At 38.8% G+C, this 26222-nt stretch overlaps 2 protein-coding genes across 3 annotated transcripts; one reads left to right on the top strand and one right to left on the bottom strand.

The window, feature by feature from the left end:
- TTC32 (tetratricopeptide repeat domain 32) lies at window positions 1–16316 on the top strand. 2 transcript variants are annotated; one of them, XM_081941353.1, is made up of 4 exons: window positions 1–282; window positions 1269–1435; window positions 6080–6251; window positions 16178–16316. In XM_081941353.1, the coding sequence occupies exons 1-3, from the start codon at window positions 146–148 to the stop codon at window positions 6205–6207; spliced, it is 432 nt and encodes a 143-aa protein (XP_081797479.1). In that variant the 5' UTR covers window positions 1–145; the 3' UTR covers window positions 6208–6251; window positions 16178–16316. The 2 variants fall into 2 exon arrangements, with proteins under 2 accessions (XP_081797479.1, XP_081797480.1); XM_081941354.1 differs by lacking the exon at window positions 16178–16316 and adding an exon at window positions 6550–6775 and having other exon boundaries at window positions 6080–6245.
- On the bottom strand, window positions 10126–26152 carry LOC309386218 (uncharacterized protein). The gene is made up of 20 exons (XM_081941352.1): window positions 26070–26152; window positions 25150–25276; window positions 24919–24986; window positions 24405–24497; window positions 22927–23054; window positions 21057–21203; window positions 20720–20782; window positions 18407–18574; window positions 18200–18296; window positions 17677–17894; window positions 17357–17510; window positions 16169–16377; window positions 14627–14744; window positions 13870–14075; window positions 11804–11921; window positions 10971–11137; window positions 10771–10871; window positions 10577–10701; window positions 10444–10494; window positions 10126–10352 (listed from the first exon to the last, which is right to left on the bottom strand). Exons 2-20 carry the CDS (start codon window positions 25176–25178, stop codon window positions 10141–10143), a joined length of 2472 nt encoding a protein of 823 aa, XP_081797478.1. The 5' UTR covers window positions 25179–25276; window positions 26070–26152; the 3' UTR covers window positions 10126–10140.
- Between the last annotated feature and the right edge of the window lie 70 nt (window positions 26153–26222).

Consider the following 26222-nt stretch of genomic DNA (forward strand, 5'->3'; position numbering starts at 1 on the left):
CCGGAGCTTGCGGGCGTCACGTGTCTTCCCCGAAGGAGGCAGGGCTGCCCTGGCCAGGAGGGGAAGGCAGATTTCTCTGTCCCTCGCTTTAGATTTGAGCTAGGGACGGAAGAGGAGGCCTACAGGGCGAGCACGCCGAGAATGCATGGCGGGAGACTCGAGGGTCGAAAGCACCGGGGACTTGCTAGCTGCAGCCCACCAGCATTTCGAAGGGCGGCAGTATGAGAGGGCGGAGGAGCTCTACAGCCGATACATCCATCACTGCGCATGCTCCGCCGTGAGGTGATTCCGTGCGGGATTAAGAGGCGGTTATGGGATCCCAAATCTGATCCCCCCGGGGCGGGGGGGGGGGCATCTGCGGCGGTGTTGCTTGCCGAGGAGTGATCGGTTGATTACAAGATCCGGAGTCGTTTTCGACTCCTAGCGAACCACTAAATAGATCTCCATAGAGGCAGATGTAGGGTTTCCTGCTTGGGCAGAGGGTTGGACTAGATGACCTTCAAGGTCCCTTCCAACTCTGTTAATCTGTTAATGCGAGCTATGACTTTGACCCGTTCTTTCAGGTCTGCCGAAGAGGGTTGCCGTTTGAGTGCAATAATCGAGTCCATCCAGCTTGTGGGTGGTTCCTCTTCTTCGCTTTTCCTCCCGCCTTTCTCAGCATCAGAGCCTTTTCCAGAGAGCTGGGTCTGAAGTAGGATAATTTGGAGCCTGGTCCTTTTGCCAGAACGGCAGGGGCTTTCTATAAAAGAGAGCTGAGAAAGCAAAACAGCAATGTATCAAAAGATGGAAGATGGATGAGTTTGTGTATTCTGAAAGGGGAATCATCAATTTGTGGAGATGGATGTAGATTTGGGGGTGGGGTGAGGGCAGAACCAAACAACAACCAGGATGTAACGCTTTTACGACAGGTGTGTCCGACCCTTGGGTTGCTTGTGCTCCATTTTATGATCTTTCTTGCCACAGTTAAATGAATCACTGCAGTTGCCAAGTTAGTAAATTAAGTGAATCTGGCTTCCCCATTGACTTTGCTTGTCAGAGGTTCACAAAAGATGATCATATGACCCTGGGACACTGCAACTGTCATAAAAATGTGCCAGTTCCAAGTTTTGATTGCCTGACTCTGGGGATACTGTAATAGTCATGTGAAAAACAGTTATAAGTCACTTTTTTTAATGCTGTACTAACTTTGTACAATCACTAAGCAAATCTTATACAGTAGGTCAAAGTTTACCAGTATAATAATCTTTTTTTTTTCTTTTTCCTTTAAGCAAACACCTTTCCCATGATCTGGCAACAGCACTTAACAACAGAGGACAAATTAAATATTTCAGAGTTGAATTCTATGAAGCTATGGATGATTATACGTTGGCTATACAAGCACAACCAGATTTTGAAATCCCCTATTATAACAGAGGATTAATATTATATAGGCTAGGTATGTACACAGACTTTTCTTCAATATTGTCACATTATTATAATTGTTTTGTAATTGCTTTGACTATTTTCTCTTTAATAGAATTTTGTAAATGTATTCCTTTCAGGAAACCTATTTCATTTTTTTGAGAGGTCCATGTTAAGATTACGGGGAAGTTCTTGAGAAATTGTTCATATAAGTGTTTTATTTATGGTATATATTAAAACATTTAGATAATGCTTCCCATAAAATAACCTCATAGTTTGCAGCGTACATAAAAGTAACAAAAACTAAGTTAAAAACATTAATATAAAATATGTGTTCATTAAAAGCAGATAGAAGAGAGAAAAACAGCTTTTATCTCTCATTCATACTGGAAAGGCCTGGGTGAAAATACAGGTTTTCAGGAGTGCATAATTATTGATGGTGGGAGAGCAGCATTTCAAAAGGAGGTTCAACTGTCCATAGTCCATGATGTTAATTTGAAAATAGTGATACTGTTGTTGGTATTCTCTAGATGATTTTAATCATAATATATGGTAGATTAATAACACTGAAGCTGATCTATAGTACTGTACATATCCATTGTCTTCAAACTTAATGTTTGACTTGTGTGAATGCACATTGATACTGACCAAATCCTGCCCTGTGAATGTACAGAGTACTGAATAATCCATCATTTTAGAAATCCTGTTGCCATTACCTATTATACGTTGGCTATACAAGCATCAGAGATCCACAGAATATAGTACAGTAAGTAGCAAAACTTGCCATAGCATCATGTAATTGTTCCCTGTGCTGCCTACTTTTCTGGAGATGCTTTATTGAAATAGATAAATTTAATGTACTGTTTTTCATCCAAAAACATAAAAGCTCAAGGTCTAAAAGAATGTTTGCAAAGTAAATGTTTATTCCTCAGATGAGAGATTATAGTAATAAGTTTTAAAATAAATGAAGGATAAATTTCCTAATGAAAAGATTTACTATTATACTGCAATCATGATTAACATTAACTTGCTTCTCTTTCATAAGTATAATATTATATAGAAATTCATGTTCATTTCATGTCATCATGGAATCTCCTTAGATGTGTTAGAGGAATTGTTGCGTGGCAAACAAGTTCATGATGAGCAAAGAAATTATTTAGTTATCTGTATTGTATATAAGTTAGTGAGCAGTTAAATACTGCTTTGGAAAAAAAAATACTATGTTAGTATTTCTCATTCATGATCTTATTTTGGAGGGGGAGCCGGACCTCGCAGGAATAACTGAGACCTGGTTGGGCTGCGAGGGAGGTTTACCCCTCGTGGAATTGTGCCCACCAGGTTATCGAGCATTTCATCAGCCTCGGGCCCAGGGGAGGGGCGGCGGGGTAGCAGTGATTATTCGGGAAGACCTTGAGCCGAGAGAGTTCACCGTGCCACAGACATCCGGGTGTGAGTCCCTTGTCGTGAGATGGGGCCCAGGGAGGCAGTTGGGCCTGCTGATAGTATACCTGGCTCCTCGCTATACGCTATACGTCAGCGGCCCTGCCTGAACTCCTTGAGCTGATCTCATCGGTGGCGGTTGAGACCCCCAACCTTATAGTGATGGGGGATTTCAATCTGCCGTCGATGGGAGAAGCGTCTGAGGGGGTTCGGGAGTTCATGGCTTCCATGACAGCCATGGACCTGACCCAGTTAATTCAGGGCCCTACTCACGAGGGAGGTCACACGCTGGACCTTGTTTTTGTCTCAGGCCGGTGGATGAGTGATCAGGGAATAGGGGACTTAGCCATTACTCCCCTGTCATGGTCGGATCACTATCTTCTCCGGCTGGACTTCCCTGGTGCTACCCCACACCGCGAGGAGGCGGAACTGGAAGGTATTAGATGGTTCCGCCCCAAGCGCCTGTTGGAACCAGATAGGTTCCAGACGGAGCTTGGGCCACCTCCTGTGGATTTGACCCGCCCCCGAGTGGAGGACCTGGTAGACGCATGGAATAGTGCGACTACCGGGGCCCTGGACCGGGTGGCGCCTTTGCGGCCTCTCCTGCGGCGACAAACCACCCTGGCTCCCTGGTTTACCGAGGAGCTAAGGGTGATGAAACGCCAAAGGAGACGCCTAGAGAGTCGTTGGAGATCCTCTCGTTCCGAATCTGACCGAGCACAGGCACGAGCCTATTTGAGGACGTACCTTGTGGCATTAAGAGCGGCCAAACGTCAACATTGCGCCGCCCTTATTGCGTCTGCAGATAACCGCCCTGCCGCCTTGTTTCGGGTGACTCGCTCCCTCTTGTTTGAGAGGCCGCGGGAAGCCCCTTTACAGGGTAGAGCAGAGGAGTTTGGGAAATATCTACATGACAAAGTCGCTCAAATCCGGATGGGATGGGCCCCCTTCAGTGGTTCAGTAGAGACGCCCGTGGCGAGTCTTGAGGGTCCGCTTTGGGAGGAGTTTGATTCGGTTGCCATCGAGGATTTGGACAGGTTGCGTGGACGTCTGCGACCCACCACATGTTTATTGGACCCGTGTCCCTCCTGGCTTGTACTGGCATCCTGGGAGGTTACACGTGACTGGCTCCTGGTCCTAGTGAACACTTCGTTGGGTGAGGGGTCTCTACCAGCCGCCTTGAAAGAGGCGGTGGTGAGACCCCTGCTCAAGAAGCCTTCCCTGGACCCGACGGACCTAGTCAATTACCGTCCAGTCTCCAACCTTCCTTTTCTAGCGAAGGTTGTAGAGAGTGTGGTGGTACAGCAGTTCCCACGCCACCTGGAGGAAAATGATTATCTAGACCCGCGCCAGTCCGGCTTCCGACCCGGGCACAGCACGGAGACGGCCTTGGTCGCATTGGTGGATGATCTCTGGCGGGCCAGAGATAGGGGTTGTTCCTCTATCCTGGTCCTATTAGACCTCTCGGCGGCTTTCAATACCATCGACCATGGTATCCTGTTGCACCGGCTGGAGGGGCTGGGAGTCAGGGGCACCGTTTTACGGTGGTTTGGCTCCTACCTCACTGACCGGACGCAACGTGTGTTGGCAGGGGAGCAGAGATCGACCCGGAGGCCTCTCACATGTGGAGTGCCACAGGGTTCGGTACTCTCGCCTCTCCTGTTCAACACATACATGAAACCGCTGGGCGAGATCATCCGTGGCTTTGGGGTGGGATATCATCTGTATGCTGATGACACTCAGCTATACATCTCCACCCCGAACCACCCCAATGAGGCCATCGAAGTGATGTCCCGGTGTTTGGAGGCCGTACGGATCTGGATGGATGGCAACCGACTGAAACTCAACCCTTCCAAGACGGAGTGGCTGTGGCTTCCGGCGCCCCGGTTCAACCAGGTGCTTCCATCTCTGGCCATTGGGGGCGTGCAATTAGCCCCTATGGAACAGGTGCGCAATTTGGGCGTCCTCCTGGATGCCCGGCTGTCCATGGATGACCATGTAACAGCCGTGGCAAGGGGGGCGTTCCATCAGGTTCGCCTGATGCGCCAATTGCGCCCCTTATTGGACCGGGATGCCCTACGCACAGTCACCCATGCGCTGGTGACGTCTCGCCTGGACTACTGCAATGCTCTCTACATGGGGCTTCCTTTGAGATGCACTCGGAGACTACAGTTGGTCCAGAACGCGGCCGCGCGGGTGATCATGGGGAGGACTAGATTCTCCCCTGTAACACCTCTCCTGCGCGAGCTGCACTGGCTTCCTGTGGTCTACCGAGTGCGTTTCAAGGTCTTGATTATGATCTTTAAAGCGCTTCATGGCACAGGGCCTAGTTACATGCAGGATCGCATCCTGCCCCACACATCCCTACGACCAATCCGCTCTCACAGAGAGGGACTTCTCCGGGTGCCGTCCGCCAAACAGTGCCGGGGGGCGACACCCAGGAGCAGAGCCTTCTCTGTGATGGGCCCAGCCCTGTGGAATGACCTCCCCCGTGACATCAGGATTACTTCCGATCTCCGCTCCTTCCGTGTACAACTGAAGACCCACCTCTTTCAACTATCTGGCCTGGCTCAACCGTAATTTTTTCGTACCCCTCCTGACTGTCTGTTTTTAACATTTTGAATTTGGATTGTATATGGGGTTTTATAATTAGGGTATTTTAATGGTTTTTAATTGTCTATGTATTGTATCTGTTAACCTCCTCCGTACATGTGTGTCTTTGTATTTATGTATGTCATGGGTTTATGTAAATGTTATATGTTTTTTACTCCATTGTACGCCGCCCCGAGTCCTATTCGGAAAGGGAGCGGCTAATAAATTTAAATTGATTGATTGATTGATTGATTAGAAAAATGACAGAGGTCTATAAGAATTTTTATCTGTTTATTCTTTAACTTTGCACATATAAAACCTCTTCCATGCATGCACAGTCATGAAGAGATTAAGATAATAATCTGTGTTAAAAGAAATGTGAAATGTAGATTTCACATTTCTTTTAAGTGTTAGAAAAGTATACACACCTTCAATAATCTGATCCATTTTTCAGGAAAATTGCTGGAGACAAAAAAATCAGGATTTACCTGTAGTTCATTGCTATGTTTAATCAGAAATTGTGCTCTGCTCAATGAATCCTACTTCTTAGTAAATCTAAAGTGTGTTAGCCCGAATAATGTAATAATTCAGTTTGTTTTATTCTTTTTATATATAAAATAATCCCTTGTTTCCCTTTCATATGCAGGATTCTTTGATGAAGCCTTGAAGGATTTTAGGAAGGTGTTAGAGCTAAATCCTAAATTTGAAGATGCTTCTTTGAGTTTAAGACAGACTCTCCTTGAGAAAGAAAACAAGTTAAGAAGAGGTTATTGAAGTCCAGTGTGTAGAAGAAACAGGTTGTGAGACTGGAATATTTGGTAAAGATGCAAATTTCCTGGGGGGTGGGGTTAAGGGTGTTACTTCTCAGTTTTGAAAAGATCAATTTCCATGCAAAGTAATCCTTAAGATATCAAACATTAGGCATGACTAATTTATAGCTCTTCAATTACATGAAGATTTAATTTATTCTGTAAAATAGTTTGGCCCTATGTGTACTAGCAAAGTATATAAAACAAATTTCCTTGATAGCAAGCTACTTCCACTTTAAAATTATATTATATTACATTAATAAGCAATATCAAAGATATGAATTAGTGCAGAACTTCTACATGTTGCTATTGGTGATTCCCCATAATGCCTAGTAATATTGATTGGCTTAAAAATATATTATTTTAATAAGCAATTAGATTTGTTACACAATATATTAAGCTTTGGTTATTTTTTCTTTCACAGCATTACGGATTTATGTTTTCATTGTATTCTCATTACTGAAATTAGGCTGAGAGGTGGTGGATTATGTAATATGTACACACTCAACTCTAAATGCAAGGTCTTATATCTAGTGAAATGAAATATATTTATTTGTGTAATCCCAATACTTCAATGAAAAATTAAACTTTTTTTTGAAAGAAATGTACTCTTGAAAAAACTTGTAGTAGCAGATTTTAAATTTCAAATATGACCAACTTAAAAATTTGTATCTTCCATTTTTAATTCATGAAGCTTTTATTATTAGGAAGTTAGTATGAAACATATTTTAATAATCCCAAGTAAAGCTGGCCATGGTAACTGCATGATTATACCTGTAGGGAAAGAAAAAACAATAGATATGCAGTAGTTAGTTCATTTTAGATGCCAGTGCTTGTAAGGTTAATAAATGGATGCCCTACACGTTTGTCCTTGTGCAAGTTTTCTTCTTCCAAACTCAGTGATTAATGTATGGCTATACAGATTGTTTAATCAACAGTTTGCAACTCTTAGCTCAGACTTCTGTTTCAAGATAAGTACTGACTTTCAAATGCTGTTTGCAAGCTAGTGGCTTATAGTGGCTTACAAACTTTGCCAGAGCTAGCAATCATTTTAAAGGAGCAAGATATCTTCTACCTCCTCATTTTCTGAGGGAACTTCCTTGTGTAGTAGTAAGAATAGGACTAAGAAGTACAAGCATAATTGAAAGGCAATCTGGGGATATAAGGAGCGTACTATCACATCAAGTAAGAGTTGCAAATCATTCAGGAGTGGCCTTTGACTAGGTTTCACCCCTGATACTTCATTCTCTGGTACTCCAAATTAAAGCATGGGATACCAATGGTATTACAATTCCAGAACATTTTCCTGTGAAGTTTAATCCTTTGTTTGATAAGCATTTAAATAGATTCTTTAAGTTGTTCTTGAATGAATCCTTTGGCTGAATAATAGTTCACTGAACAGAAGAGGAAATAGCAGCTTGTATTAAAAGGGATTTGCTTATGTCACTATCTTTATGTGGGACACGATTAAAGCACTTCCTAATCTAAAATCATATTGCATTGCTTCATATAAAAAACAATAATTGACAAGTTATATTTGTAGAGGAAAAAACTGAATATTTTATGCACTCTACTCATTTCCTCACTGACATTATCCTGTGGATTCTATCAAATATGTACTTAATACTTGAAGTTTCCAACATTGATTTTTTTGAAACAATTATACAGAAAACAATTATATATTGTACATAATACAGTGTGGAATATATTTTAACACTCCCAATACACATATACCTATTACACATTATCGTAAGGAAATGATACTGGGAAATACAAAAAATATATAATAGCAGTTTTTCACAAACAAAAGATGAGTTTAAGATAAAGGGAGTTATACTAAATTTATAGTATAAATTTAGGTTACTAATTTTATATAATTTTATTGCTTGATGAAATTGTTGCCTTATAAAAAGAAAGGAAGATACCTGACTGATGATTTTAGTGGATTGCTGTAAAAAATACCCTGTTTTTTTAATCTCTTGCTTTACTAGATATAGTAAAACTGAATCAGATAAATCCTTTCCTTTTAGTTTTAGTTTAATTTAGTCTAGTTTTAACAGGGCAATATTGCACTTATTCCTAAGGATTTCTAATTATTTTACCATTTTCTTGATAAATGTGGAAACTATGCTTTTAAGAATCCTGATTTTCTAACAATATCTGATTTTAACTGATATTATTGTAAACTCAGAATCAATTTTCATTTCTTGGGACACAGGGAAAAACAGCAATATGATTTCTTGATCATGTTTTTGAGGTGGGATTGTGATGTATTTTGGATTCCCTTTGAACTGTTTATTTTATACTGTTGTATTCAGTACCCAAATCATGGTTTATTACTGATGCCTCTCAGGAATAACATTGGCCCACAGTTATATGTAGAATTAATAATACTTAAATGCATATACCTGTATGATCACTGCGATATTATTCTACGCAATTACATCAATGATGACAATCTAGTCCAGCAGTCTTGATTCCACTAGCATTCACCTCAGTTTTTATAATTATTTTCAGCCCCGAAGCCTACCTTATTTCTTGTGATGTCCAGCTCTTTAAATTGCTCAGGCTGAAGGATAAAGACTGGTCCAGTTACTATATAACCCTGATGGTTAGGGTAAATTGCAGAATACTGATCTAAAGCATTGTAAGAAACATTAGTTAAATAGCTATTGAATAAACAGGTACCAAATAGGAACTTACAATATACAATGAACTCACAATGTATTAGTAACCACTCTATTAATCGGTGGCATCATTCCAACTTTCATTGGAAAACTTACCAATCATTGTTCCAGGAGGGCATGGTTTACAGGGAAGTCCGCTACTAGGCACACGGAGGCAAGTGCCAATTGTTGCTGTGCAGTGCAAATATACCTAAATAGGGATTGAAACGATATATAATTAACAGAACCTTTGTTAGGAATCCTATAATATTATGTGAACAAATCCCAAAATTTAGCAAGCTGAACTCCAGTTGCTCTTACGTTCTGTGTAACTGTCACATTAAGAAATACCTTCAAGAAGAAAAGTTAGAATAGCTTAGATTTTAACCTCATTTTCCTCTAAATATTTAGAGTAGCAATGGATGCAATGTCAGCATTTTACCACTGAAAAGCAAAAGAGATGGTAACTTCCTTTAGCACATAGATGATCAGAGGAAGATATTATACTTAGATATTTGCATATGGTGTTAAACTAGGATTTTGTACTTGGCTTCAATTGTACGAATCTAGTTATCTTTAAAAAAAAAGATCTAACTTCATCATTTTCACTATCTTAATTGAACATTAGTAATTTATTTGCACCATACATAATCATTTCCACTTGTTTTTATTAATATTTAAGGTTGCTTGGTGTCTATAAAAGGAAGCAGTTTGATTTCTTCCATAGATATTTTAACTCAATGACCACTGCAAACTGATTCATGTGATTTGGTCCGTGTTTCATACAGTTAGATCAGTACCTCTGTCAGCGGAAGTGTCAGGTTCTGTATCTTCATTCTTTTGAAGTGATTAGGATATTTTATTGGATCACTTGTGGTTACTGGAGAGAAGATCACAGATCCATAGCTTTTGTTTTCACATCTATTTGGTAGGATGAGAAAATCCCCATTGTTAGACTATATATGTTTCCTCAAAAATAAGATAGAGTCTTATTTTCTTTTGACCCCAGAAATAAATGTTTGGCCTTATTTTCAGGGAGATCTTACTATTTTTGAGGTGCAGGAGGCAGCGAGCATGGTCACCTCATGGCTGTGGCTATGTTGCAATATTTTCCGGGAGGCTTATTTTCGGGGAAAGGGCTTATTTTAGCACATGCGCTCAAAAGCCTAATCGGGCTTATTATCTGGGGAGGTCTTATTTTCAGGGAAACAGGGTAGATTTAATCTAAATAATTACAAATAATTCTGGAGTGTTACTTGCCCATCTACAATAAAGTTCCAGTGAGGAATGCTGTTGATTTCTTCAGATTGTGTCATCCAGCAGTTTTCCAAAAATAGTTCAACATTAGGGGCTTCATCTTTTAATTCTACTTCAAAAAATATAGGTTCCCACGAACTCTTGAAAATTAATGAATGAGACTTATAGACTTCTGTGAATGATTCATCTGGGAGAAGGAAAAAATGGAGGGCAGAGATTGATTTTTGAAACAATACATAATTTTAGACCTATGATTTTCATGTTTAGAAGAATCTTACCTTTGAATATATTTGCCTGGATATTTAGAACTTGTCTTGTCCTTATAAGGCCTGTGGGACAAATTATAATGGCTGTCATGACTGCAGACAGATATTAATAAAGTTGTACATTTAAGAAAATTACCGTACCTACCTTCACTATTAGGCCAAGACATCATTGTACCAGAACCAAAAGGTAAAGTTTTGGATGAGGAATCATAGAACATAGCACTTTGCATCAGGGACTCTTTGATTGGATAGTAGCACAAGACAGTCAGTCTGCAATAAAAATATATTTTAAATTCCTGAACTTAAAATGAAATCAGCTTTGACTGAGTTAATTTTTACCTGTATCCTGGATCTCTTGTGATAATTGGCCGATTCTGTACTGGAAGAGTTTCTTTTTCAAAGGATATTTCATTTTCATAAATAAGGTGCTCATCATTAAACTGCATCAGAGATAAAATATTATCAAATCTAATATATTTGATGAAAAGATCACCTCTGTTGTTTTTTTCTCCCTGGGCAGCCTTTTCTCAGTTCCTTACCATTAAGGAAGTGCCACAAGTAGAAACTTGAAATTGAAATAAAGCTTGGTTCTTTGTATATTCTCGAGGCTTACAAATCTTATCCTTCAGTCTTGTTTTGCCCATGTCAATGGATGGAACTGTCTTCATGTGAGCCAATACAGTTACAGTTCCATTGGGATAGCACACTGAAAAAATAGAAGACAGTGAATTAGGTCACAAAAGATCTCCCTCAAAGAGACTATTCTTGGGAAAACAGAAAAGAAAATATTAAATATATAAGTATACAGCCAAAAGCGAGATATAAAGGGGACGAAAATATAGCTAGGATAGATTAGCAAAGGTAAAGGAATAAGAAATGATATCAAATTATATTTGAATCTGCAGAAATACCATCCCAAGGAAATATAAACTGAGGCCGGAAAGAGATACCTACAATAATAGAAAAGAAAGAGAGAAAGGAGGAGAACATGATGGGGAAAGAAGAAAGAGGCAAGGAGAGGAGGATGGAAGGGAGAGGAAGAGAAGGAGAGAGAGGAGGAAGAGGAGGAGTGGGAAAAAGGCAAGAGAAGAAGAAAGGGGAAAGAGGAAAAAGGAAGAAAGTAGAGAAGGGAGGGAGAGAGAAAAGAAAGGGAAAAAGAGGTGGTGTTTACAACAGGAAGAAGGGATGATAAATAAAGCAACCCAAATTGTATATTATAAACTAATAAATGAAATAATAAATTTATAACATTGATAAATGTATAGAAGAATAACAACTATGTGAATGTACACTTACAATGCTATGTAAGAGAATAAAAAAAAATTCTGTGTCTCAAAAAAAGAGATTATTCTCCGCTAAGATTAGACCTTACCTATGAATTCTGAGGACTGAAAATTACACCTAATAGAAAAGGTATTCAGGGTCTCTAGAGTGGCCATTTTCTTCAAGTCCAGATCAAATCTAGCTTGGATTCTCTCAAAAGACACTTCCTTTAAAAAAAAAAAAATAGAAGCATATTTTAAGAATATTATTTGTTTTGAAATGGTTTAATTGAAATTGCTGTGTTTTGAAATTTACTAAACAACAACATATTTTAGAAAGATGTGAGCAGAATTTTCTTGGCTGAGGGCTGCATTTCATTTCATTTATTTATTTCACTTTAGGGGAAAACAAGGTGCTTGTCCAGCAATGCAATGATGTTATCGGGAAATGGCCAGCATATAAATTTGAAAAATAAAAAGAATGTAACTGGCTAGATGGACAGACTCTTTTTGGCCAGAGGATTTAAAGACAGAAATAAATAAATAGCAATAGCACTTAGACTTGTATACCACTTGACAGTGCTTACAGCCCTCTCTAAGCAGTTTACAGAGTCAGCCTATTGCCCCCAACAATCTGGGTCCTCATTGACCTCGGAAGGATGGAATGCTGAGTCAACCTTGAGCCTGGGTGAGATTCGACCAGCCAAATTGCAGGCAGCCAGCAGTCAGCAGAAGTAACCTCCATTCCTGTATTCTAACCACTGCGCCACCGCAATGTTACTTTGTAATGGCTTAATACATCTATTTCCATTCTTGTTTTTGCTAGAGTGGTCATTACCTCTGCTCTGGCCTAAAGCTCTTCCTTTCCTGAATTCAGGCACAGCTATTTCTATGGAAAGTGAATGGTCCTTTTCTGTATTCTTCTTAGCTTCTGGCATCAATTTGTATTAAGGTTTTAAAGAATTCATTCCACTTGGCCGCTACCGTATTTTTCGGAGTATAAGACGCAGCAAGGTTTTGAAGAGGCAAATTTTTAAAAAGTTTTTCATGAAAATGTCACCTTTTTTTTCAAAAAAGGGCATGAATAGCCCTTAGGAGGCTTGTAGAGTGTTCCTGAGCGGGTGGGGTGGGACTAAAAATGAGCAAAAAATGGCCCATTTTTTGAGAAAACTGGCCCATTTTTTGTCAAAAAAAGGGCACTATGAAGTTTATAAAGTGCTCCTGGGGGCTGGAGGGGCAAAATTGAGCAAAAAATGGCCCATTGTTTGCTCATTTCTGCCTTCCCCAGCCCCCAGGACCTCTCTGAAAGTCTCCTACAAGCTATGCAAGGCCATTTTGATGAAGGGGCGGGGTTTCAGGAGGCAAAAAATGCTGTATTCAGTGTATAAGACACACCCAAATTTTCAGCCTCTTTGAGAGAAAAAGGTGTGTCTTATACTCTGAAAAATACAGTAATTATGAGGACACTTCCATTAATGGAAAACAATGCTTTAAGTATTGAGCCCTTTGTATGTCCCTGATGTTTTCTACTAAAGTTTATCAAATGCAAATTAACATAAATATAACTGAAATCCTTACAATCAATTAATTTCTTCTGCAATTGTGTGACACTACAAATATACCGTCAGTTCCACATCTTGGCACAGCCATTTATTTTAAAAAGCCTCATGTGTCACTACGAGAGGAAAAAAATGAGTGACATAATCTCTCCCTCTCTCTCTCCCTCTTCCTCCCTCCCTCCACGTTAAGAGACCAGAATATATTAAGCTGACCAGGGTTAATATACAACCCTGTGTGTGCGTGTGTGTGTGTGTGTGCGCGCGCGCGTGTGTGTGTATACATATATGCATACATACAGAGACAAAGAGAGACAGAGACTCTTAACTTGCCCACTTGTCTACTGAAATAAGAAAAGCTGATGGTTCAGATGTATGAGAAATAGTCTCCTTTGAGTCAAGCTGGACTCATGACTTCATGGCTACGTCCATGTAATTTTCTTGATAACAGCATAGAAGTTATTTCATTTTTCCTTCTAGGGTTTTTTTATTCCTACTTTCCTGCAATTTCCTGATAGCTTCCTGTCCCAGTTCTGACCATGTTTAACCCTGCTTAAGTTTTTGGATGAGCAAAGCAAGCTAGGTGCTGCCAGTTAGTAGGGTTCACTTGTAATATATACCTCATAGATCATCCCAGGAGCAAAGAGAGGCACTTGCAATAGTAGATGAGTATCATTTGTAGAGATAAGATATCCATTTTTTTGGGCAGTGATATAATTCAAGGGAGTATTGCCTATATATAGAATCCAATATTGAAATAGGCCTGCCGTTGTAACATATAAATATATATTCTCTTTGTCACAGTATCCAATGCCTTTTGGTAATTCTGTAGAAACAAAATAAAAAATTAAGTCACTTTTAAAATAACTCCTACCAATGTTCTTTTAATGGATTTTCTTTTAAAATTAAATGTTAAAATATGATTGTACTACAGTTCCATAACTGGTAAGCTGATAAATTTTTTGAATAATTTGGTCTTTAGCTAATAGTTTAGATCATGATCAAACTCTCCATTGCACTGAGACAAGAGGCACCATGGTTGTTAAAGAACCAGAGGCAAAATGAAGACATCCACACAGCAGAAAGTTAGACGTAGGCTGAACGTTGTCACTCTGAGTTTGACATATTGTAGTACTTGAGACCGTTATTATATACCGTAGTTTGAAACATTTTTCCCAATTCAATTGCTATTTGTTGTCATTTCAAAACAAAACAAAGCTTAGGCGATCTGTTTCATGTTCTCATTTAACCAGTCTCCATACAGATTTCATTGTTCCCAATGGTTTAATTCTTAAATAGTCTTCTGTCCATTGTGGCTAAAAGTGAAGCGAACTACTTAAAAAGCCACCAATGGGTCAATACTGTCAGTCAACTTACGGACATCTGCCATTATGCATTCGACATCTGCAGGATGACGATACAGCTTCTCTTCAGGACCCACAGTCAGAGTGTAGATTACTCGGAGGTGATATCTAGTTTCATTTATGTTCATATACTTAAAACAAGAAATTAAAACCATGAAATCCAACAATATTTGGCAACATTGCTTTAACAGAAACCATGTTTAGGACACAACCTATTAATCGCTTGTCCTCTAATCTTTATACAGGTTCCTATCGTAACTAGGGTTATGTTGCCTAATGGGATAAAATATAGATTTAATCTTCCTAAATATTTTTACTCAGGAATGGGAATGCCTACCTCCTAGCAGATCTGCATTTGATTATAAGGCTGATATTCCCATGTCCAAGCCCCCTCCAAAAGCGAAAACAGGAGGGTTCACCAGGAGCTATTTGGTTCTAGAAGCCAATGCAAAAATGACCATCAAGGCAGTGACCTCCAGTTAGAGGGGAAGTTGCAGCAAGCCAACCGGAGCCCTGCAGGTTGCTAGTCTCCTAAAGACTCATTTTGCACACATACTAGAACATCTGCCAAAATAGCTGGGAAAACACTACTTTCAACTGACAGTTCAATTTCAGTTGGATTCAGCAAAGGGCTAGTAATAAGAACAGAACAGAATAGAATAGAATAGAATAGAATAGAATAGAATAGAATTCTTCATTGGTCAAGTGTGATTGGACACACAAGGAATTTGTCTTTGGTGCATGTACTCTCAGCGTACATAAGAAGAATAAAATACATTCATCAAGAATAAAAAGATACACTTAGTGATAGTCAAGGTTACTAATAAGCTATCAAACCATACTAGGAAACAAATAAAAACAATATAAATTGAAAGATACAAGCAACATGGTTATTGTCAAAAGTGGAGAGAAATAGGTACTAGGAAGGAAGAAAAGAATAATACTAATACATTCTTGGTAAATTATTGACAGTGTTGTGGGAATTAGTTGTTAAGCAGAGTGATGGCATTCAGGAAAAAAACTGTCCTTGTGTCTAGTTGTTCCAGTGTACAGTGCCCTATGGTGTCGTTTTGAGGGTAGAAGTTGAGTGTAGAAGTTGTGGAGGTTACAGAGTGAGATCATGTCCTCAGCAAACTACCCTGTTTCCCCGAAAAGAAGATCTCCCCAGGTAATAAGCCCAATTGGGCTTTTGGACTCATGCACTAAAATAAGCCCTTCCCGAAAATAAGCCATCCCCAAAAATACTGTGACACCACAGCAGTCACGAGGTGACTACGCTCGCTGTCTCCTGCACTCAGAAATAATAAGACCTCCTTGAAAATAAGATCAAGCACTTATTTCAGGAGGTCAAAAGAAAATAAGACCCTGTCTTATTCTCGGGGAAACGGTATATGGGGCATCTTTATTCCAGGACAACCAGGATGCATAGATGTGATATTAAACAGAATGGGTTTCTTTAAAGATTTTTTTCCTATTTGCTAGTATCAATGTTTGTTCAGTGCTTCTTCCAATGAGGGGAACCCCCTCCTCCCCACATACTGACACAGTATCTTACTTCTTTTAGGACATTGGGATCATCGAAAGGCACTTCCAGTTCAAAACCAAGTGTTCCATTGGGGAAGGAAATAACAGAGATCCTGTAACCTTTTTGCTCTGTTTCCTTGAGAGAGAAAGTCATATCTCCAATTGTAAGCATCACCAGATTGACATCAGGAAGGAAGACACCCAAGAATACATTAAACATCCGTGTTTCTGGAACGGTATCTATTTAAACAAGGAATTTGTTATTGGAAAAATTATAAGCATAAGAACTTGGTTGTTTCCTGGAAATACTGTTTTTGTAATAATCTATCCTTGAATAAAGTGTTTGCTACTACTGTTCCTTCTTTTTGGAATGCATTGAAAAAGCACCTAGCTTCTCTCAGTCTATTCATTCTTCAGTTCTGAAACTCAAGAGGCTATAAGCTCTCTATACATTTTGTTTAAAGTCAAGATTGGACCTGCACATTTAACTAATGGGCACAATGACTCAGTGGTTAAAGACGTTGAGTTTGTCAGCTGGAAAGTTGACAGCTGGAGTGTTCAAGAAGCCGAGCACCGCACGAAGGGGTGAGCTCCCATCCTTGCTCCAGCTCCTGTCCACCTAACAGTTCAAAAGCTTGCAAATGGGAGTAAATAAATAGATACCACATTGGTGGGAAGGTAACAGTGTTGTTCGGCGCCCCTTGGTTATAGTCATGCTAGCTACATGACTACGGAAATGTGCTTGGCAACATGGGCTCCCTCAGCTAGGAAATGGAAATGATCATTGTCTCCTCGATTTGGATTCGACTGGAAAGGGGAAACCTTTGTCTTTACCTTTATTTAACCAACCCCTTTAATTATTTTAATGGCTTTGCTAGATTTCTAAAGGGAGACACAAAATCTTTTCTTTACAGGGCAACAAACTATACCGTGTATGTGTGTTTTGTATGTATGTACGTTTATGTGTTTTGATACATCTTCTATGTTTTATATGCTCCATTGTACGCCGCCCCGAGTCCTACTTGGAAGGGGAGCGGCTAATAAATTCAAATTTATTATTATTATTATTATTATTATTATTATTATTATTATTATTATTATTATTATTATTATTATTATTATTATTATACGTTCATTAGAGTAAGAACATCAGCACCTCTTCTTTAGACCAACAAGCAGACTCCTGTCTGATTTTATATGTAGCCACACACACACTTACTATTGATTACTACTGGTATTCGAGGCAGGAAGGGTATAGTAATTGGTTTAATCACAAGGTACTTGGTGAGCTGCCAATCACTATCTGTCCAAGAATGTTCCATCAATAGATCAATACTATAAGTCACTCCATAGACGCCATTAGATACTGTGCTCTGAGAAAAAGACAAATTAGAACTATTAAGTGGTGTTGCATATCGACATTGGCTTTGTTGTAATAGGTTCACTGTGTTCCAATATGTTACTTTACATATCACACACTTTCCCTGATATTTCCCTCTATATCATTTACTATACTTATGTAGTAGAGCTTATATTTACCTGAAGTCTGCCTCTAGGGGCTCCAATTGGGATAGTTACTACAATATGTGTAATGTTATGTTCCAAAGTGTAGTTGAACTTCTCCGGGTTCTCTATCTTTTGCCCATTAATTCCCATTGTTATTCGAAGGGATCTGAAGGTGGATTCTTGAAGTACCAGTCTCGGGTTAATCATTGGCATAGTCCATATCAGAAAAGCATCTGTGAAGCTGGTGCCATCTGTTGATTTATAGCACTTGTCAGTTTCAAATCATTGCTAAAGAAAAATCAAGACTTTGCATATTACCGCTAGCAGGCAATATTATAACATGTATGAAGCATCTTGCCAGGCTCCTTGTACACAAGCTGCCAGGATCTCATTTTAAGATTTATTATTTCAACGTACAAATTCTTGTTGGCACACTTGCAAGTATAATTGACAGAAAGTGTTGCTTGCTAGTAGGTCCTGGTTATACGAACATTCAATACCCTTCCTTCCCCGAATAAGGCATGGGTTTTCATGGTAGGAGGAGAAAAATACTTGCCAACTGGGCATGATACAGTTGTATCAATCAGCAGAAGTAACCATCTTTGCCTGTACCGCGACGTGGAGCTGATTGTGCTCATTGCGACCCCATTAACCTGTGAAAAAAAGCATGGTAAAAGTTTTACTTGACCAGTTGAAGAACAAGATAGCTTATAACCTCTCTCTTTTGGGTGGAGCGGGGGGGGGGGGGTTAGAAACACATTACCACTGTATTTTGAGTTTCGTTTGTAGAGTATGGGGAGCGAAGGAACACTCTTGCCAGGGTATTATTGAAGCTGTAGCCCAATTTGTCAGCATCTCTTACTCCTGTTGTTTTTATCCCTGATGAAGAGTAGAACATCAAATTCCACATCTGATACATAACCTTTTGTGCCTAGAAGAGAGAAAAAAAATCAAAGACAATAAGAATTTTCAAACTGCAGAATGGCACAAAGATTATTCGTCAAGCATGCAAAATTCTGCAGTTTCACTAAGGCTTAAAAATGGTCAGTTTTGTGAGATAGGGTGTCAGCCCTGCAGCCATATTCCTTTTGGATCTTTGGCCTGCCACACTCTCTATTATTCTACTATGCCTTTTCTATTGTGGGAAAATGGGAGGGGGGATTGTACAGAGTTAAATGCTATGTAGCCAAAATAAAATTCCTTTCTAGAAAGCCAAGGTCATCCTCTGCACCTGACCGGAACTGGTTGGGTGGAACTGCCAACATGGCAGTGGAAGATTGGACCATGTGATGGACTTGTGGGTGTGGGGGCAAGATCGTGAACTTTCAACTGGGTGGGGAAAACCAGGAAGCTTTCAGATTCAGGTTTTCCCAGATGTACCAACTTCTGAGATGTTTTGCCATGCCCTCATTGCTTCTGCAAGCTAAACCATCTCTTATCTGATCGTCTAATCTGAGGCTCTTCCTCCTGTCTCTCAAGGTCATTTCCACATACCATTTCAGAAACTAAAGGGACTTAGCAGGTTCTTCTTTTTAGTCCTAATATCTTGGATGACATCCAATTTGTGACTTAATGCAATGGTGCTAAAATCCCTAGAAGTTCCAGATAATTAGGTGCTTAATTTCCAAATTTCCCTGTCTTTGTTCTCCACTCAATTTACAGTATTTAAAAGACAAAATCTTCTAAGACTTCCTATAGGAGATGACTAGGCTTAGCCCGATGGAGGGGTCAAACGTCATAAGTCACGAGTTCCTGCCCACCCACAAGAGATCTTTAAAAGAATTATAAAGACAAAGAGAATACTGGAAGACTTAATTAGATTTCAAAACGTTGTTACCCAATATTTGGAGCATTTGATAGGCTTTATTTATAAACAATTGTTAAAGTATGATTCAGAAACTGGTAAAGTTGAAGACTACACGATTCAACTGAGACAGAATTTATTTATAATTAATATGTCACAATGAGAATTTCAGTGGGATAAGTAATATTAAATTCACATTAAATATTTAGAGAAAACTGGTATAAAAGTGTTTTTCTGCAAGTACTTTACTCCAAATATTGATTGCTAAAATGGAGAGCTCATTTTCTAGAAATCATTGCAAATGTAATGAGTAAGTTTGATCATTTTTCCATATATGGTAGCAATGGTGTAAAAGCTCAGCAATTTTGGGAAATGATATACAACGAAACAAATTCTAAAAGCTTTCTATTCCCATCTTTAAAACTTCTACAAGATATACTGAAGAATCTTTGAACATGGTAAATGCAAAGCTTTTTTTGGAAAGTGTGTAAAGTTGTTTCTGAAGAAAAATGGGTAATTAAGTTGTAGGATTCATATTGCGATGCCCACAATATATTTGTACTTCAAACATAAATCTGACAATAGAATTTAAGTCAAATGGGAAGCCATTGTTGAATAATTCTACATAGAAGCTTGTATCATATACAAAATTTGGATTTCTCGTAGTAGAAAGTCTTAATATTTTAACTTTCAATAATCTGCTAAATAAATAAGACCTTTCATTTTTTGTACAGAAAGTACTGTAATTCCCAACCATATTTTATGACATATGTTATGATTATTACTATTAACATTTGTATATTACTCAGTTTTTAACCAGAGCCTACAGCTTTTAAAACAATGTATTTAGTTCTGTAAAATTAATGAAGTATTGAACATTCTTATTTAACAAATTTAGTCCTATTTAGTTATTACAATTCCAACTAATTCTCTTTGTGGTTTATTTTTCTTTTTGTTGTTCAGGTTTTTTTCTCTTTCTTTTTTCATTGAAAAAAAAAAAGTAAGAAAAATAAAGTTGAAGAAAAAGACAAGCAGGAATTCCTACAGTACCAGGAAAAACAACTGAGTCCCATAAGCACAGGCAGCATAGAGTTTTCTATGCAACCTTGATAGTAAACTGCAGTACTTCTAATCTAGCCAAAACTGAGGGCGGGGAATACAATTTAGAAGCCTTTTTAAATGGAATTAAAAGCAATTGGTTTTTTGTTTGTTTGTTTATAAATTACCTACCGATTGAGGAAGGTATTTAATTAAATAATATTCCTACTGTACCTCTGGTAGCACTGACATCAATTCAGGATCTGAAATTCCCGGGACCTCAGTCTTCACTGACACCTTGAAATGGAATGAGACATTTTCAATATAGAGTCCAACAGTGTGTTATTACAAAATCCAAGCTTGTTCTAATTCTTGCGGTTTTAGAGAAATTAAAATGATGAATATTTTCCTATTCCTATTTAATTAGAAAGACAATAATACCCATCTGCCCAACAATTTAGATATAAGACTATCGCTAGCAAAACTAGAGCCAGTTTAATCATTGCCACTGCGACATTTTGTTTTCAACAAATTGCCTATACCCTTAATGGGCATATGACCCAGGTCTTACCTCCATGTAATTCTCTTCACACAGAATTTCCCTTGGAGCCCATGAGAAATAGGAGCAGTGCATGGGATGCTGGTAAACTACAGCTGCCTGCAGGTCTTCAAATAACGATACTTTGATGTTTACAGTAAGAGAGAACTTTTCATCTTTCTGCAATCATTGAAAAAAACATCTGTAATGTCACTGGTAGGAGTACCGTATTTAACAACGGGGAATGCTTCCTGCCACAAAGTTCTTGAGAAAGCCAGCATTTAGATCAGGGGCATCCAACATTGGCAACTTTATGACTATGGGCTTCAACTCTCAGAATTCCCCAGCCAGCCATCCTGGCTGGCGAATTCTGGGAGTTGAAATCTACAGTTCTTAATGTTGCCAAGGTTGGATACCCGAGTTAGTTAATTATAGGGTTATTAGCTTGTACCCATCTAATAACCTTATTAATAAATGCATTGGGAGGTTGAAGTCCTTCCTATTGCAGCCTCCCCCCTTCAAATCTATGGGACTGCTCAAAAAATTCTGGAACTGAGAAATATAAAAAAGGGAAGTTCTATGGTAGGAATAGTAGTTTACTCTTATCTAGTTGAACTGAACCCATTGCATTTTGGATTGCTTTGGCTATTGTAGCCTGCCTCTTCATGCATGAGGGGAATGATATGCAATCTTTACATAAATTTGCCACAATCAGCAGATACTGATTCTCCACTGTAGCACAATGCTTTGTGTTCTCTTGCAAAACGGGTCAAACAATTGCTTTTTTCAAGCATGTTTTCAAGCCTATGTCTGTTTCCAGCTTCCCACTCCGCTTCCGTTAGTGATTAAGGACAAACATTAAAATAACTTAAAAATATATTAACAACTTTTCATAAAAACAAACACCCAACAGATCCTATGCAGTCCTGGCACACTTGATTTTTATTCCTGTATATATAACACCTGTAGATCAGCAAACATGTCTCTAGAATGTACTGTATTTAGGATTTTGTTGCTGTTTGTTGAGTTGTGTGTGATTCTTGCTGCCTGAGCGAGTCCCTTCGAGGAGAGGGAGCGGCTTATAAGTCTAATAAATAAATAAATAAAATAAAATTTTCAGGTTTCTTGTCAAGTTTTTTTCAAAAGTGATTCGCCCTTGAGCTGAAAGACTTGACCAGTTGGTTCAAGGTCATCCAAATGGCTTTGTACCTAAGGTGGGAGTCAAATCCATGGTCTTCTGGATTCTAACCTTGATGCCTTAACCACTACACCCAACTGACTCTGGTCTTTGAGATAGGAATTCACAAAAAATGATAAAGTTGTCAACCACATCCATTAGTTTAATTTTCCTATCTATATGTCTGTGTTGGGTTCTGATACAACAAAAGTTGTCTCTCTGCAAGATACTTGCTGTTTGATGAGCCTCTTATTCTTAAAATAGCAGGAGGTAAGGAAGCCAAGAATAAAAATCACAGATGCTATGTCTCATCATGAGTTGCAGATAACCAGTTTGGGTCTCAGTTCCATTTATAACTGTATTAAATTAAATTCAGCCTCTGTGTTTCCTTTTCTAGCTCCCATCAGTGCTAGAGATCCTGACATGGTCCATGTCAAGAGCAGATAACTTCAGTTTAAAGTAGGAGATTATTTTAAAAATAATTTTGTGTAAAAGCAATCAAAAGAGTCGCTCTTCTCAGTTTTAATCACCATATAAGGCAAGCTCTGGTCACCATATAAGGGAAGCAGTTTCCAAAAAGTAAATCTATGTTTTAAGATCACAGAATATTTGTTTTATGCATTTATCTGCCATGTAAGACCATTGCTTTATTTATGCTCACCAATGCTTAAGACAGTGTTAGCTTTTTTCTATTCTGGGGGGTGACCGAATATTACCTGGGCTCACCTCATTTATGACGTGACAGCCAAGGAAAGAAGCCCTGAAGATGGGGTTTCCCCATACATCCTTCGACAGAGTATAGCCACAACGAGCTCCCAACATCTGGTCCACCAAAAATGGAACACCAGATGGGTCTGGAAGCATACAAAAGAATATCTTATAGTCAAGCTAAAATAGAAGTCAGCCTAAAGAACAAGACAAGAAACAGCATTTTTTTTCCAATGGAGAGGAAAATAACTGTTTGCCTTCTATGGGAACCAAACAGAAATAAAATAGGAACTAAGGTTCTTTAAAGTAAATCCCCACTTACCATCAATAATTGGGAGCAATACCATTGCCAAATAAAATATCACATGACTGCTGACCTACAATGGCAGTTCCGGCAGTTCTGGTTGCTTGCTGGTTGTGAAGTGAATTCCATGTGGTTAATACAATATATGTTTGCCATTTGTGACCTCCTGCCAGCTTTCCCATTGACTTTGCTTGTTGGAAGCCCACGACGAAGGTTGCAAATGTTAATCACATGACAGCAGGACGCAGCAAACATTGTAATTGCAAGTTGGTTCCCAAGCACACAAATCATGATCACACGTTGCAATGGCTGCAATTGTAAATCTCTCTTTTTTATATTATTTTTCCTCATACAATTTTCTTTGTTATATATAAAATTTGCATATCCACAGTGGCAGTGTACTGACTGGGTCTAATCTCTTTTAAATACAAATAATCTTATGCACACAATAGCTGTAGGACTGGTTGTAAAACCTTGTTCAGCATTGTCATAATTTAACATTTGCTTGAATGGGTAGTCATTAAACAAGGACTTATCTATACTACTTTATGAAAATAAAACCAGAGCATGTTGATAAACCTTGTATTTTACGCCTGCATTTACAGAATGTCATGAAACTAAGGAATAGGTAGTTCATCAAGTTCCATAAAGCAGATATAAGTCATCTATGAATCTGAGATGTTCCTGAGCATATATCTTCCAATGAATCATAATGATCAAAGGTGGGAGATATTGAGACGTATTGTTCTGTACCACCTGGAGAACTACATTATCTATGTTTTAAGATCCCACATTATATTTCTACCAGTTTAGAGTTTGAACATGTTAATTCCAGAGCTCGGTAACCCCATGGCATAACTAATAATTCCTGCAGTGGCTTAGCAAATGGAGAATGATAGTAAGCACGCAGTGATGTCAATGTACAAATCCCAGGTTTAAACTAGTGTCCCAGCATGTGACCCAAGGTCATAAGTCACAGTATTTACATTAAATCTTTTCCAGCCACTTCTCCCAGGTTTATGACCTCAAGACACTCCTCAAATTAACATGACTGATCTATCTGAATTGGAATCCTAAGCACATTTTCACCATAACCTTCATTGCAATAAAACTCTAATTTGGAAACATGAAAAGTTCTTGCTCAAGTTGCAAGTACAAGCAATATTCTGTTTTAACATCTCAGATAGCTCACCAATTACTTCTATCTTGAAAAACTTCTTCTGAAGAAAGGACTTGTCCAGCTTCATCCAAAATATGCTGGAGAGGCAGGTACTTTCTATGAAAGCTAAGAAGGGGTTGAGGAAACTTAGTTATAAAAGTCATAATCTGGTCACAACATCAATTCTCCGGTTTCTAAAGTTCTAAAATGTTGGCTAAAATATATAATTGTGTAAGGCCACATCCTATGTCTCAAACTCTTGACAGAATTGAAATGCGGTTTCAATTAGGAACAGAGTAGTGTGCTGTTTTCCAATTCTAAGGGCTGCAGACTGTTCAGGGTCATGAATGATGTACATGCAGCTCATAGTTCTCTCCTCTAAGAAAACAGATTAGCTGGGGAAGGTCTTAAGAAAAATATAGGGGTGGGGGATCAAGATTAGCCCTTGTGTCCCCTGAATATTGCCAAGTGCCTCATGCTGACTTAGCAGTAGCCCTGCTCCTGATTTAAATTAGGAAACTTCAGACACTACGTGGAGTTCACCAACCTGGAGAACTTACTGCTTCTTGTGTCCAACCTATTTCACACTGCAGTAAAAGAAGCATCAGCAAAATTCTGCGTGAGAGAGGAAAAAAGAATGTATGTTTGTGTGTGCGCGCGCACACACACAGAGAGTTATAGCCCCACACGCATATTCAGACACAGATGCATAGGACTACAATCAAATAAAAAGGGGGAAAGGGGAGGGGATAAAACTTTTGTGCTAAATCCACTTTACCTGCAGAACACCTTCTCTACTGTCCCCATATTTTCACAGGATCCTGGTCAAGCAAAGGACAGCACTAAATTCTTTTTAACAGCACAACTCCTTCCTAGCACAAAGCAGACAGCGGGAAAGAGACAAGCTGGAGGGAAATAAAGAAAGCGTCCCCTTTTATCCCAAAGAAGAAAAAAAGCTTTGGCACATCTGTAAATTAGGGACAGGTGTTCTTGAAGCCATTTGCTAATCATTAGAAAGAAAGGCTGCTTGTTTGAATCGCCTGTGGATGTTTTCACCTACCAAAGTCTTGGTATACTTCCTAGTGTGAAAGACCCTTTGGTAATCTACTCCACAATCGTAGTTTGGATCACAGATTTATTATTTTAGTACAATGTTTCTCTTTTCTATCTTTCATAAAGATAATATTTCCTATTTCTTTAAATACGCCAACAAACAAAATGAAAGAGTTAACAACACCCATAATTAATTATCCTCTCAACCTCAAGAGCTTAGTAAGTTAAATGGTTTACTACTCCGAAGCTACTCTTAAACGAACAGGAATAAGCTGTTGCAAGTGGTTTTACTGAGCCTTAAAGAAAGGCTGTGGTCAGATTTAATGAAGAGACATTAGCAATTTGATAATATTGAAAGGAACAATGAGTTCTAAGGGTTTAGTACCTGATAATATATAAAAGATTAGGTTTTAATACAGCTATTACAGCCTTTTCTGTGAACTTTTATTTTTAAGTAATCTCAGTCAAAAGAAGCTTGTTCTCTGGCTTGGATTGAAATTTTATTTTCAATTTAATGATATGCAAGTTTGAATAAGCCCCACCGTATGTCTGCAAACCTAAATACACATACTAGGAGGTAAGTCTCCTATTAAGTTTCCTGTAATATGCATCATAGTATTAAAACTGGGATGTAAATACTTATACCTTCTTTCTTCATCCAGATCTGCCTTGGGGAATTTTATTTTCTCTTTAGCGAAGCTTAAACTTGGGATGGTAACACGTGGCAGATAGATAACATGTTGCATAGACCTTTGGCCTGATGGAAAAGATGCTATTTACAGGCCTCTGTTTGAGGAG

This window comes from Natrix helvetica (assembly GCF_964273705.1).
Source record: "Natrix helvetica genome assembly, chromosome: 2".
Classification (NCBI taxonomy): Eukaryota; Metazoa; Chordata; class Lepidosauria; order Squamata; family Natricidae; genus Natrix; species Natrix helvetica.